This window comes from Thunnus thynnus, chromosome 4, assembly GCF_963924715.1.
Source record: "Thunnus thynnus chromosome 4, fThuThy2.1, whole genome shotgun sequence".
Lineage (NCBI taxonomy): Eukaryota > Metazoa > Chordata > Actinopteri > Scombriformes > Scombridae > Thunnus > Thunnus thynnus.
Window position 1 is genome coordinate 8,640,693 of NC_089520.1, and position 16,215 is coordinate 8,656,907.

The 16,215-nt window shown below is 38.7% G+C and overlaps 1 protein-coding gene across 3 annotated transcripts in view; it reads right to left on the minus strand.

Annotated features, from left to right (window-relative positions):
- Window positions 1-16,151, minus strand: part of cenpp (centromere protein P) — a 116,312-nt gene extending 100,161 nt beyond the window's left edge. The window contains exons 1-6 of one of the 3 annotated variants that reach the window (XM_067586439.1): window positions 16,048-16,151; window positions 15,247-15,405; window positions 14,888-15,042; window positions 14,326-14,414; window positions 11,662-11,750; window positions 2,727-2,823 (exon numbers count right to left, since the gene is read on the minus strand). In XM_067586439.1, coding sequence (XP_067442540.1) covers window positions 2,727-2,823; window positions 11,662-11,750; window positions 14,326-14,414; window positions 14,888-15,042; window positions 15,247-15,404 — 588 coding nt within the window. In that variant the 5' untranslated portion in view covers window position 15,405; window positions 16,048-16,151. Of the gene's footprint in view, window positions 1-2,726; window positions 2,824-11,661; window positions 11,751-14,325; window positions 14,415-14,887; window positions 15,043-15,246; window positions 15,424-15,846; window positions 15,939-16,047 lie in introns of those variants that run through there. The other 2 variants (XM_067586441.1, XM_067586440.1) reach the window with 2 other exon arrangements.
- Window positions 16,152-16,215: the final 64 nt, after the last annotated feature.

A 16,215-nucleotide genomic window follows, 5' to 3' on the forward strand; every position in this document is an offset into this window, starting at 1 on the left:
ATGGAAGGTTGCCCTTGTCTCATTTCTTATGTCTCATAGACTTATGGCTTGCTTGCAGTTGTTGTGTTTACGTCCTTTCATTCACTGACATAGAGAGCAGTGATCATAGTGACCAGAAGGTTTGCAGTGGACATGTCTATGAAAAGCAGCAGATAACTGAGTCTTACATACTTAATGTTGTTTTCACTGTCTGCAATCTCCACTGGCATCAAAAACTTGCAGGAGAAAACACAAGCAGCCCAAGCTGACCGATCTATGTGGTATCCCCATAAAGCCGATGTGTAGTTACATTTTTAACGAGATGCATGTCAGCTACAAGGCAGCAATGGAACCTACAGTATAAACGTACTCACCATGGCTACATCGTATCCCCTTAACAGAGAACAATACATCCAACTTAACACAGCCATGGGACCGCTACTCCTGCGGTCAAAGCATGAAAACTCAAGCCCCACACACAACTTCAACATCCACCTTATATTCCAAGCCCTTCTCAACCCCTACAGGTTGAAATGTTCATTACACCCCACAGTACTAAAGTTTTCCACTGAAAGAACTTCACAAGATACTGATCATGGCAGACTGTTCATGAAGACAGTTTGAGGTTATTTGGTTTACTTTCAGTCCTTCAATAGCAGCCGCCCTCATTGCGATTGCCGCTGAAGGACCTCCCATGCCAATCAACGTACATGTCATCCAATCAATACCAATAAATATCAGTACAGGAATGTCATAGATATGTTTGAGGTGTTTTAAAAAACAATGTCTTCCTTACGTAGTTTGTGCACAGAGAGAACATGGACTAGTTCATTTTTACACTGTAAAATGTCCTGCTCAGTATGTACGGTATATTCATCATAATTTTTTAATGTCCAAATATATGGGATCCTTATCAAAAATGTTTGTTAAATCAAAAAACAAATACTGATGATATATTTTCATCAAATGGGTTTGACTTTCAGATATAGACAGAACGGCGCTCCAGTCTTAGCTATCATTATTAATTTGTCAGTCTTTACAAAGTCGCCATCTTTAAGCTTCCAATAGCATAGCAAAAACACTAACTGCATTACTCCATTCCCCATGACTGACTGTTGAGTCTGTGATGTGATGTTTGTGCATCTGTATGCAGAGATATCTAACACTAATATGTCCACAGTGGATGGCAATCAATAATTGGCCACATGCTTGTAAATGCTTGTGGTTTGTAACTGGTATGTACCCAACTAGCCCTGTGAAACAGTGATTGGTTGGTTAATGTCATGGTTAATGTTAAGGTTCCTAGCCTGGATTGTGTTTTATATTTTTATTTGTTTAATCTTCTAGGCACATGTTCATGTCTGTGTGTCATTAAAGCATGGAAATCAGCATACACAGCACTTCCCACATTACAGCAGAATAGTTACAATGGGAATTACATTTTTTCCATAATAACACTGAAGAAAATGCAAGTAAAGCAAAATAAGAGTTTAGAGCACACAGGCCAGTATGGAAAATGTGGGTTAATCCTCCTTCAGCCCCGCCAACTTGGCAGAACTTTACATTCTCCAAGTAAACAGGAGAATAGGTTCCATATTGCTTCTGCAGCTTGATTTACTATTTGACATTTTACTGCTAGCTCTTCAGTAAAGTCACACCATGATATTTACCACGCCCACACTAACTCACATCCACTGCATTAACCTTAATTTTTGTAATCTTTCATCAGCCTGATTCTAAGCAGTTCACAAACAGTAGACTCTGTATAAAGAGGCACATTTTTAGAGGTGTCACTGTAATTTTGTCATGGTTAGAAGAGCTGACAACCATCTTTTAACTTTAAAATGATATTCTCTGTAATCTGGACAACAGAAGAAAGTCCACATACACAGACTAAGGCTGGCACTATAACTCATTCACCCAGTCATCCACCTAGCTACTTTATCTCTATGCTCACTTACCTTGCCTGAAAATTAACTGTTCCGAAAATTAAGATGAGCGATAATCTTTCACCAGACTTCTCCAGAAGACCAGCATTGATAAGGTTTTCCACGCATTGGTTTGGGAGTCCACATGGGTTCACATGAAATTTACTCTTAAACTTGATTATCAGGCTTACACTGTTTATCTGCTTTGAAGGTAGGGAGACAAAGGGAGATAAAACCTGAGGCCAGTCCCTTCAGGGCTACAAAGAGACTCGCTGACCTTCTGGTTTGACCCTCCAACCTCTAAGGTGGACAAGACAACAAGGTACCGCCATTGACAGATGAGGGTGATACCTATCCCGGTCAAGCAGAGGTTAAATGTTATTCCCAGCCTGAAGCTCTCATTTTTGGCCTGACTGCCCTCACACTGACTAATGGACCATCTGGTCTCCCAATTGAAGGAATTCAGGATGGACTTATGCATGTGGTCCCCCACAAATAATGCCAATGTCATTGAGCAATAAGTGTAAAATGTTTCCTCGTGTTTATACAAACAATTAAAGAAAAGCTGCAGCAATCTCAATGGGCCAAAATACTGTCCAGTTTCATGAAAATGTGATCAGTAATATTAAACACATTGCATGGGAGGAAAGGACCAACCTGGCCAGATCCAGAGTGGTCCTCCATATTCATTGTGACGAACAAATAGTTTGTCATGTGTCAACAACAACACACAAATGATTAAACACAATGCAAAGTAGATGAGTGAGGGTGACGTTGCCAGTTTGAAATCCATTTCAGTACGAGAGTGTCTTCACTAACCTGGAAGTGCTGGAAGGTTCTGCGCCGGTCGTCACATCTGTCTGAGAAAGCCCTTAGAGTCCTGAAGAACAGCAGAAGATCCTTGCTCTCCTCCACCCTAAAATGACATTTGCATACATAATAAAAATACTTTTCCAAAGGGGATTTATTAGTTCTGCCCCCTCAAAGTTGATGATTACAATTATCAGTATAGGTGTAATAAAATATCCATAGCAAAAACAAAATGTGACCATATGCATTGTTGAGCTGAAAAACAGATGTCAATATAATGTAAATGTGATCAGTTATGACTCCCAAAAGGTAGCACTTTTTGTTTTAATACAACCAATCCAAGAGCATGCTATAAAATGTCATCCATTAACACTGTAAACAGTCAGAAATCTCAGCTGCAGCCGGGATATGTTGACAAGTCTTACCAAGACTAAAGGTCAACACACATCAGCAGCGTGTAATGAGCGTATGATGAACACTTGCACCCATGTTTTTCTATGTAGGCCCACACACCAGCAGCTAACTGTCATCGCAGGTTGACCAAAGTATCGGACAAATTACAATTTTAACCTACTCATGTCACTAGAGGAAAAGACAGGGGACCAAGCTGTTACAATTCATCCTGAGGTGGACATGACTGTCCGTCCATCCAATTGTTGTTGAGATATTTCACTCAGAACTAAAGTGGTAAAGAGTTTGGTTCTTTAAAAAAAAGTATTACAATTCATAGGATATGTCCAAAAACCAAACACTTTGTATCTTCAAATGCTTTATCATTCACACACAAAAAACAAGCGGATTAGCTAAATGTCACAACAGCAATAGCAAAAAAATGTTTTGGTCTGGTTCACTCTGTCTGAGTGAGCCTGGGACATTCTGTTAAAGGCTTTCCAGAGTTTTCCATGGGGGCCCGGGGCTACACGGCAGCCGGGTGAAGTTTCCAGAGACTGTTATTTCACACAGAGCTGATGGAAACATGGCAGCACACTCCTATATAATGGAGCACCACCAAAAAGACAGAGACAGAGAGACAGAGAGAGAGAGATTCCTGGTTTGATATTGTAATTGAACTAATCTGGTCTTACCGGATCTGAATGATGCAGTTTGATAAATTATATTTTCACTGTGGAACTGATTTAAAACATGCAGGTTGTCAATGCAAAAACCTTATGCAGTGATTCTAATGTGGCATGTGGACTTGGAGAGTTTTAGTGGTTTTTAATTCATTATCCAAAAGAGGCAATAAAGTTTGTTTGCAGCAAACTGTGCCAAAAAGATCACATTAATTAAACAAACCTATTTTTGTACTACATCGTAAATAACTAGAGACATCACTATAAAGTCAAGAGGTTGTGATATGTAGCACAACAAGCTAGCGAATTACTGTCAATGGAACTGCATTCCCACGCATGTACAGTGGCATCTGTCCTACACGGAATGACTCTTGGACGACTGAAAACGAGATCGCTGGTATTAGTCTTTGTAGCAGTTGCTAAATAAACTAACTTGCCCATACTCTTCAGGGCAAAGGAACATGTCACCAAGTGCAACAGTGTGGTTCATTGATGGGTTTTTAACACTTTTTGGACAACAACAGAGGTCTACGGCACAGAGTAATAAGATTTATCAAGCTTTGGATAAACACACAATACTTGTAAGTAGGATCGATTCATTTTCGGTTGGCTCTGCACATGACTTTTGTTGACAAGAAGAAAAATATAGAAAATCACCAGCCTTATCCTTTAATTTTCTTTCACACATAAAGAAAGTGACATCCCAATTCTTTATCCCACCTAACAAAGCTCTGATTGGCAAGGTTGTTTTTCCAACATGGAAAACAGGCACACCACAAGAAAATCTGAGCTACAGGCAGTGCTTCAGAAATCTGGAACAAGGCTATTGACACTTCATCCTGCACCACTTCCAAGTCAAATTATTGACTTTAGCCTACATATGAAATATCAGAATCTAAAAGGTAGATTTCCATAAAACTTACTGACTATATTCATGCTCCCCAACATACTGAATCCTTTTGATTTTAATGACCCCATGTGCATAAAACAATTGGATGTTGCAGCCCCAAACACAAAGAAAACCAGAGAATGTTTTGTTTTCATCTTTCAATTCGAAATACATTTTTATGACTACATAGCAACTAGTTTAATGGCGCGGTCCAAAATTCATCTACGTATACTGTAAATATTGTCATGTCCTTAAAGCACCCAGCATCTTGAAAGTAAACCTCCCTTTTTGCGTCAGAGTTGACTGATATCTCCTGCTGCTGTCCTGACCTCAGCACAGTTTGGCCTCACACTATCAGCCTGGTTTGGAGCAGGAAAAACAAACTGTACTTCAGAAACCCGCCAGCTTGGATCAGTGTTTCTACAACCACAGGCTGAGAGTCAAAGTGGCTCATGGATCAATTGGCGTGGATCCCCACATGACAAGAGCAGCACTGTGTTTTAATGGCAAAGGTTCATGGGGACAGTTTGACATCATTCAGTCTGCCTTGAGTCCTGTGAGCCCATCCCAGCCCACTGTTGATATAGTGCATCAACAACGTTTCCACATCACAGTCTCTTGCTGACAGTTAGGCAACAAGAGTTTTCAAGTGGTCTGCTAAGTAACAATTGGACAAAAGTGAGACTACTTCTACACCAAGTCATTTAATATTTAATAGATTGTTTGCATGTGAAAATGATGGGCGTCTACACTAGTGTTTCCAAGTCGTTTTTGTAATAAAAACTCTGTCCACAATAAACACCCGAACAACAGTTAAAAACGGCTACATTTCTTCTCCTGTGTCCTCTTTTCAGTTGGCAAACAACAAAACTGTGCATCACAGCCAACAATCTGGTAAGGAGTGGGACAGACAGCCCACTTAACCTCTGTTCTGTTCTCTTGACAGACAACTTGACTTTCAAATAGTGATTTAATTGCAGCTCATAAACACTAAATGTTAACCTGCAAGTCATTCCCAAACTGCTGTGCTGCGGTGCCAATGAAATCATTATTTTATGATTGAGACTCCAATATGAATACAGGTTAATGAAGACCGTTTTGCTGTGTGATCAGCTACACTGACGTTTTAAATGAGTGATCACAGAGAGGTGACAGAAACTTCCTCTCAACTTTATGTTTTCCACACACAAACTAAAACAGCATGCTAGCATTTAAGATTTATTCACCGTTTTGGGAAAGGCTTGGATTTAAGGTGAGAAAAACACCAGGTTAGTGAGGACGAAGGACTGAAACAGGGGGAAAAAATTTTTAAATTAAATTTAACTAGCCTAATTTGGATGTATTCTGAGTTTCTTCACTTCAACACCAGTCTTGTCTGTCAGGCTTATGAAAAACACATATGAAGTGACACAAAGTGGAGGGCAATAATACAATGTTACATTACATAAAAATGCAACAAAAGAAAAATAAAGTGGTCTTGCTACATTCCCGCATAATTACAGAAAAATGGTTGCTCCCAGTTTTTAACCCATGTAAACATGGGTTTGTTTACATTTTGAACATGTAACTATACTTTTAATGCCAGATTTTAACTTGTAAATGTGTAAAGATCCTGTGTGATAACATGCACATGAAACTACACTTGGCTTGCAAAAGCTGTCTACACAGGCCCTCACAATGGCTCACGTATCAAGCACATAACCGCAACCTGAAGCATCTTTTTAGGCTTCAAGTATATTTTCTTCAGTCTTACACATGCAACTACTACTGAAACTCAGCTGACACACTGCTCTCACTATGCAGCCAGTGTAGCCACGGTGTAACTTTAAATACTAACAAAGTTAAGAAGCCACTTCTGGAAGACAGGAGAACAGATGTGGAAACTACATGTGTCGGCTGAATAAAAATAACCAACAAAACTTCTAGTGTCAGTGTTTATCTTCGACAGTTCAGACCAGATTGATTTAACAAAGATTATCAGTCTGATTTGGACTGTAAAACTCACACACAAAAATACACACACACACACACACACACACACAGACTGGGAAAAGGCAGCAGTGTGTCAGAATCATTATCTCCAGTATTTTTCCATCTGTTGTTTGCCAGATTCTGCAGGCTGCACCACACAATCCAGATGTGGTTTGGCCTCAGATATAGAGCAGATAGAACTTCAGACTTCTGCTTTTGTCATATATTATATACAGTATGTATATAATACTGTGTATATTTAGATATATATACAGATAGATAGATAGATAGATAGATAGATAGATAGATAGATAGACAGATAGATAGATAGATAGATAGATAGATAGGCTGTTTAGTATTAAAGCCCCTGACAACTTACAGTAGTTTCCAATTTTAAGTATTTCATTAAATTAACATTAAATATTCATGACTAAACACACAACAATCAAAGTCAATCTGATGGCTAACTTGCTTCATCAGGACAATGTGAGTCTTGTTTGATAAGATTTGTTTGACATAAGAATCTCTCCGGCAATATAAGCAAAGAAATCTGTCATAAAATTCAAATATTGCTAAATTTTGGTCAGTGAAAAGAAACCTGATATCTTCTTTTTCCAACCGAGAAAAAGCATGACAGTAACTACTGTAGCGTGTCTTATTGCTAAGCCAAGGCAAGTAAGATCCTCAAGAGCGGGAGAATGTGAACAAACATCCACATGTCATCTCAACCCGTCAGCTGGAACTTATTTTGTGTTAATGAATGATACTGGAAGTAGAGCAGATATATATCATTCCATTTTATCTTATCACAGATACATCAGCATATGAGTGTAAACTACACGTCGGCTGATGAGTAACAAGAAATATTACTACAGATATAATTTTTAAGAACCTATTTTAAGGGATCCAAAAATTTACAGCAGCCAATATATTGTCATTGGATTTTGTAAACCTACAAATATGTTATGAATTTTGACTTCAAACAGATGATTTCAGAGTAAATATAAATATTTTTCCCAAATTCAAACAGCTATTCTTATTTTTCATGAGAAGTTACAGCCCCACTGTTTACCCTACTGGAACTGATACCTCTCACAAACTGATTCATCAGGACAACAGATTTAAAAAACAAACCCTTTAACTGTCTCCGCCGCATTTAAAGTTATTTTTAATGATGGGAACTGTCTGTTACACAAACTTACAAATAAAATCAGTGGCCTCACCAGACTAGGGCTGCAAATACTGATTATTTTCATTGTTGATTAGTCTGCTGATTTACTTTCTCAATTAATCTTTTTATCTATAAAACGTGAAAACTTCCCCATAATAATTTCTTAGAGCTCGCTGATTTTTGACTGTCTAATCAACAGTCAAAAATCCAAAGAAATTCAGTTTACTATCATGTATGACACAGAAAACCTTCAAATCCTCACATGTAAGATGTTGAAATTAGCTAAATTGGGGGATTTTTGCTTAAAAAACTATTAAAATGATTATTCGATTAGCAAAATAGTTGCCAATTATTATTATATTATTATTATTATTAATAGTTGCTAATTTATTTTTCTATCTATTAATTTTATTGCAGCTCTACACCACAATGAAAGAAAACTGTTTTTCCAAACTGGGTCAGCCAATAAAGCGAAGCAAAGGTCAAACATTTTTTCAAGCCTGTTTAAAAATGCAGGCTGAAAGTGATTCTGTGCTGTAATGTCATTTGTAACCCATTAGCTTTTTCAACACATAGTTTTCCCTGCAGTGTAATAAGCACCTCGTAGGGAAGAAATAGTTACTAGAGCTCCAGACACCACTGAGTAAACCTACACAGACCAGATTCAGCTCAGGCATTTTAAACAGCCACAGCAGGAAAAGGACAGGTGTAACTAATATTAATGATGGCTAGAGTCCATTTACAGGTATGTTGCCAGTAAGCCAGCACACCTAAATGGAATGCAGCCATTACGAATGTAATGAGTTACAGCTGTGTTTGACAAGTGAAACTGTCTGCAGTGAGAGAGGCCTGGTATTTGTTTGTAAAGAGCAGACAGAGAAAGAACAAGTGGATGTATGTGAGGAGGTTCAGCTGGATGAAAGACGTTTACAATTGGAAATCCTCCACTTTAATAAACACTTGAATTCAACTAAACAAAAAGCTTGATCCTGGCAGTAATATTATCTAATGGTTCATTTATAGGACTGAGTAGACAGACCGGCCACTGGGATTCAGGCCATACTCAACAGTGATAACACACCAAGTAAGTCTTTGAAAGTCAGCCTAAATCTGATTTTTAAATATGATTAAATTTGGTTTAACAGACTATTCATCTGGCTGCTGATCAATGTGACAATACACCCATGTATGCCCATGTGAATACCTCAACGTTACAGCCATATGTAATAGTTGAACTTGTGATTCAAAACCATAGGCAATCTGCTGCTACTTTCCACATATTTTTGGCCATACAGCATTTCCCCTATGTTGACTGCTTTGGCCTGGCGGGGGATGGAGGGGTACTCAGCAGCTACACATTCCTCTATTTTTCTATTTCTCTGTTCAGCGTGTTCAGGTTAGGCTAACCCATTGTTGCTAACTTTGGAGCTTCACTTTTCCAGCAGTTGAGGACACAAATGTGACTTTTCTTGGTCTTGACAAGCTGCAGCATTTTTTAACTGACACACTGTAGCCTGTACCGTACATTTACTGCCAGACTGACAACTTATCGCTAACCTTTTCCTCTGCTCCGCTCGCATTCACCATCACTTTTCTGCTGCTCGCTCTTTCACTCAACCACTCACTCACTTGCTTCGCCACATTTTATGCACTGCCATATTCCTTAAAAGGAGCAACGCTATCAAGAGTTTCACATTTTGGAACAGCGCTGCATAGAGGCTCCTAAACGCTATTGATTTTGGAATGGATGGGCATTTGGCATTATTTTTGGCATTAAAAAATTTTTTTTTGGCCTGGCGGGGGTTCTTGTTGGCCTGGCGGCCCGCCGGGCCTATACTATTATAGGGGAAACACTGGCAATATTATGTGTGTCCCATGTTTTATCAGATACACTATCTCTACATCAAGGTCTCACTCTCTCTTATTTACTTGTCATTCACAACAAACAGAAGCCCATATAACTAACAATTTCAATACTGCATTTTCTGTTTTGGTGTGATCTCCAGCTTGGAGGTTCATCTGTGATCAACTTTGACTTGCAAATTCCTCTGTTCAGCCAATAGGAACAGTGTTGTCTTGAGGTGTCTTGTGTTTGAAGCAGAGGTGGCCATGACTGCAGTGTTGTGTCATCAATCACTTCAGTACAATATTACACTACCAGACAACAAACTACAGAATCACCTTTCACAGTCTGTAATCACTCTGTTTATTATTTACTTATCACTTTCAATGGGCCAATGACATCACATAATTGTCAGTGCTGTGTGTTGGACAATTTCATTGAACTGAAGACAAATATCAGTGTTCCCTGATTTATTAATGTTGACTATAACAAGTAATCAATCATCATTAAAGGGGATCTACTATGCTCATTTCCAGCCCTATATTTTTATTCTGTGACTCCAGTAGCTTTGCATGATTCACAGTTCAAAAACTTATTTATCTTACACTGGCCCTTTATGCAGTCCCTCTGGCAACCGTATCAGAGTTGTGTTAAGTTACTGCTGATGCAAACCCAACATTTCCTGATTTACTGCTTCAAACTAAAACGTTTAAATGGTTAAATAATGGGAGGCTTCTATTGTGAAGTATTTAAAGGAAATCAAACATGTTCCTCACCGAATTAGTGGAGCTTCGTTAGTGGCGCTAAAAACTGGTCAACACAACAACATATGGACATATTTGGAGCTCTTTGTTCAGCGGATCAGTTAGAAATAATGCAGGGAGCAACAGTACAAGCAGAAACAGTGATGATAATGTTTGATGAAGAGCTGCAGATGACCAGCACACCTCCAACACGTAAACTACTTATTTTACTTTGTCCTGCTGTGTAATGGAAAAACATTCACAGTGTGTCAGCTCAGCCCAAGTCATGGCTCGGAGTGACTACCCCCAAAACAATGGAAAACACCATAATGTTAGCGGAGCGGAGCAGTGAACTTGCATGCTGTGCGTGAAGCAGATGACCATATAAAGAAATCCATAATGGAAAAGTCACGCACACCAAGGGTTGTAGTGAGGTGCTTATCACTGGAAGTAGACTTGAGAGTAGGAAAAAATTATTGCACACTCTGGCTCCATATGCTTTTCTCTTTTTATTTAGATGGCGTTTCGACCCTCAGGCCTTCTTCAACAATAATCCTTATTGTTGATCTTGAAGAGATCAATAATAATAACTGGAAGTTGACTTGAAAGTAGGAAAAAAGTGTTGCACACTCTGGCTCTGTATGCTTTTCTCTTTTTATTTAGATGACGTTTCGACCCTTAGGCCTTTTTCAACAATAATCCTTATTGTTGATCTTTAAGAGATCAATAATAATAACAATAATTCTTATTGTTGATCTGGAAGAAGGCCTAAGGGCCGAAATATCATCTACATAAAAAGAGAAAAGCATATGCAGCCAGAGTGTGCAACACTTTTTTCCTACTCTCATAAGAAAATTCGTCCCAAGCCAACGTCAGCTCGGGCTGAAAGTAGAAAAGACCTTTGGAAATCGAGCATTCAGAGCGGTCTGGAGCCGGTGCTTTTCGCTCACAGGTATTACTTCTAAATATGTTTACCTTACATTATTTGATACTTTGGCCTTGTTTAATATGAACATCCAACATCGTAACATTATATGTATGACTGAAAATAAGGAGAAGCATAATAGATCCCCTTTAAGGTCAATTTTAAGCCTAAGAAATCACCTATCACCTGTAGGTTGATCATTCAAACATTTGCTATTGTTGTTCATTTCAGATACATGTGACACCTCAAAGACAGAAGGATAATTGATGATGATGTGGCAGAACTCCATAGGGAGGAATTTAACATAAACCAGCAGTGTGAGCTCTTACTCAGAAAGGAAGCTGCTGAAGTTCTGCAGGTCGCTGGCATCCATCACCACGTTGAGACTGCTGATTGTCCTCTCAGATCTCTGACCTTCCTGCAGGACAAAACACACCATCACTATACATCAAAAATTTCATTTCAGACTCTGTGTCAATCTGCTTTAGGTCTGCATTAGATTGAGAGAATTTCATGCTGCTGGAGACTTACAGCTCACTTATGTCATGTGTGGGGCTTCTGATTTTAATGTTGTTCCATTGGTAGTGGAGCCCAAATGATCGAAATTGTGGCTTAGCAAAGTATAATTGATCTTTGAATGACCTCTTGGAGTCTAACTTGATTTCATAAACATGGCTAATTTGATAGTAAACAAGCTTGATTCTTTATCATTCATCACAACTCTGTGTTGTTCACTGGCCAATATTTCAAGCCATGCAAGCCCCCAGTGAGTTTGAGTCAGCGCTAAAGCAAGTTTTAAAAGTCATCTACAGTTGTTGCCTCCAAACGTTTATCTACATTTTGAATGTGATCGGGGCAAAAGAGAATGAAAAGAAAAGACAGTAGAGTGAGCAGGAAGAGACAAGAAATCCAGACCTGCTGCTGGTGTTTCATATCTAGGGAGCCATAACTCACATATGATTGATTTCATTGGGTTACAACACTAACAAAACATTTTAATGTTACTGGAAGCTGTACTGGCCCACATTATGTTTCAAAATAAAATATTAATCAAAACTACATTAAAGGGGGGGACGAGAGTGTGTGTTTACAAGATGATTCTGTGTCCAAAGTACACAACCAAATAATTAATGTCTTTATCAAAACAAGTATCAACTTAAGAGGAAATATGCAATTTCAATGACATTTCATGAGCCAGAAAGGAGGAGTGATTCACTGAAACCAGCTGTTCTGTTGGTTGGTCCAGTGAGAATGAAAACCAGAAGACTGTTGGACCTACATGGAGCAGGTTTATAGATCACAATAATACAGAATCTCACTACAATAAAATTACATTTACCGGTGACTTTACATGTACAACATTGGCTGATGTCGAGGGTCAATCATCATTTTTGTTTAACTGTGACAGTCCAAACTGTGCTTCTAACAGGCCTTGATGTAGCACCTCAAGATGAGTATTAAACCTCAATACTTTTTTAGTATAGACAGAAATGTGTCCACAGCACTATGTAACAAAAACAAGCACTGAAAGTTGTCTGGTCATATTCATAACCTTGATAGACGTATTCTTTGATGAGACAATTGACTACTGCTACTGAAACTCAGGCATCATGTCAGCAGTGGAATTAAATACTGTTAAATAACACAGACCTCTACTTGGAGGAGAGTTTTAATATATTTCTTGTGAATGAACAATGAAAGGTGATATTTAAATTGTCTAATTTTTAAAGATCTAGCATAAGTGGGAGTGACCATAAAATACTTAATGAAATCCTAACCTGAGAGGCTACTGTTGCCACCAGCACGGACATAACTTCAACTGACACTGTTTCCTCTGAGGTAGTTTGGTCCAATATGTCTGTCTGCATGACATTTATGACCTGACTGTGATTTTTCTTTGCTCTGAAGTGTTCTGTGTGTCTAACAGCTGCTGCTGAGGTCTGAAGAGCAGCTAAACTCTAAACTGTACACTTGATGCCTCATCAATGAACCACTGAACGTGGTCCTCTGTCGCCCTCTGATGGCTGGACTAAGCACTAGCACCTGTTCTATGACGTCTTCAGTCCATAAAGGTGTGTTACTTGTTACCAGATTAGCAAAACCATTTTCAGCAATCTCTCTCCCCATCTCTCTGTGAATTTGTTGAGTCTAAATCCCAAATCTAATTTAGAGTACAGTAAATGAAAACAATCCAGACCATCAATCTCTGTTTCACCAAAAGCTTGGACAATAAATTGTGTGTAAGCAAAGGACACAAGTGTTTGAATGCTTAAATGTCCTTTCAATCCAAATCCAACAATATTCCTGTACAGAGCTCTTCTATACAGCTGTTGAGTTTAATTGACTTTTTCCATTAATACTGTGAAAAATATCAGATTGAGGGTTTGGCTGGAGTCTTGTTTGATGAGCTTTGATCCAACCAGGTCTCTGGCATGCAGACCAAATTGGATCTGACCATCTATTCCAGGTACATCTAGGTAATGGATATCATGAGTAGAACCTGACTGATACAGGACGTTTCAGGCTGATACTGATGTTGATGTTTAAAAGTTATTGACTGACATATGTGCTGATACTTATATATCAGTGATAAGCCAATGTTGGCCAATAATATTGGGCTCTAATTATGATTATACTTGCCCAGTTACTGGAACAGTGGACATAACACACAAAGAGCGGAAAAACATCCGATACTTTGCTTAATTCATATTGGATGGGTACAAGGAGATGGACATGGAGATAAAAGTTGTTGAAAAGGACACAAAGAAATCAAAAGAGGAGCTGCATGAACTGTATGTCAGTATGTTAAACACCAAAAACTTCAATACATTCAGAAAGGGTAAAAGCTCCAATCATCCAACTCCACTTGTCAGGACAGTGCAAAAGTAAGAGGTGACAGAGGGAGCATCTTGATCAACCAACAGGAATGGTGGCCAAAGTGTGGTTTGAACCAGAGGCCGTCTGTCTCTTCAACAGATCCCCTAAAGACTCACCTTGACCTCAGAGAGCTGAAACTCCACCTGGAAGACCAGCTCAGAGCAGTGACCTGACACACAGAGCTGCTGGACCAGCTTACTGCCACCTAGTAGACACACACATCACACCAGTGTTAGAACATTATTACATCAGTGTGAGGACCAATTAAAAGGAGCCCTTTGGAGTTTTCTTGTAAACAAAGTTGTGTTTACATTCAAAGTTTCTCACCAAAACGCAGTGTTTATCCTTGAGATCCCACATTATAAATGCATTTCCCTCCTCATAAAATATTTGTGAAGCAGATTTACACTCATCAAAACACTGCTCCATAGTGCTACTCATGGTCATAAACTCCAGAGGGTACCTTTCAAATTACAAAATATTTTTTTAAGAACGGGAACAAGGTAATAAACTGCAATGATATGGGTAAATAATGTGAACAATATACAATATATATAAAGAGTTAGGGCTGCAACTAAAGATTATTTAGATTGATTAATCTGCTGGTTATTTTCCTGATTCAATGATTAATCATTTAATCTATAAAATGTCAGAAAACAGTGAAAGCTGTGCTCGTACTGCTTTGCAGAGTCTTTGTGGTGCAGCTGTTCAGACTGATGCCATTCATCTGCGTCTGTCGCTGCAGATCCTCCTCCAGCTCCTCCACCTCCTCTTTCAGCTTGGACAGCACCTCCTCCTTCAATCCTTTTTGTCTCTTTCCGCATATATAGGACCTATGGAGATGGACAAGAGACTGTTAATTTACTGTCACAACAGTTCTGCACTTCTGTTTACAACTTTTTGCTTTCCCACGCACCACTACACCACCTGGGTGTTCTAAGTGTAAAAACACATTTTAGGATTGTGGGAAAATACTACAGGTTGAAAACTGGGGTCTGAGGGGAGATTTAAAAATTAACAATAAAAATGAAACTCACAGCGCATCCTTGCATTTGTCCCTGAACTGTATCGTCATGTCTTTGTGGTTTTCCTGCTGTTGGTGCTGCAATACTGCAACTTCAGCCTGGAGACGCTTGATCTGAGCCTCCAGCACCTTCACTTCTTCAGTGTTCTCCACGCTCATGTTCTCCTCCATCCTGATGGACAAACACCAACTGACTCAACAAAATAAGCATTTATAACTTTCTATAGAGATCTGGTGAACAAGGCAGCACAAAAAACACTGTTACATCGATAAATACAGTGCAAACAACATAAACAGGACAATAAGACAACTGTCACAAGAGTATAAATAATGTAACTCATGCAGGAGATGAGAGAACGCTACGTGAGACTTGATTGTTTAGTACTTAAAAGTAATAATAAGCTGTGTTGTCAGAAAAGAAGATACTGAAAATCCATGAAAGATACATAAGGATACTAACAGAATGAAAACGATAAAGTGAGTATGAGACCATTCAGCATTGAAAAGGTTTTGATATTAGTCTTCAATCTTATAGAGGCCGTTTTCCTGATTAAGTAGGGTTAATATAAATACTATCAAAAGGGTTTACTTGCAATACGTTTCTTTTACTCACAGAAGTAGGAAATTCTATCCAGTTAGCTCACGTTAACTTAGATGACGACGATGCTTTTTAGCAAATGACACAAGTTAGACACTGTCATGTCTAAAGTTAACTAACCGTATTCATTTCCGTTTTTAAAGTACTAAATCCACACACACATATATATCAACGAGTGTTATTCTGTTTTATTGTAAATGAAACGCTTTTCCTCACCTGATTTAACTAGCTGACGTTTCTTCACCCTGACAACCAAAACAGTTTGGAGCCTCGCGCCCTCTGGACTCTACCACTTTCCCTGAGTCGGAGGGGGGAAACTGTCTCATAGTGAAGAAAAGTAAAGTATAGTGTCCCTCTGTAGATATAAATACAGTAAATATTTAT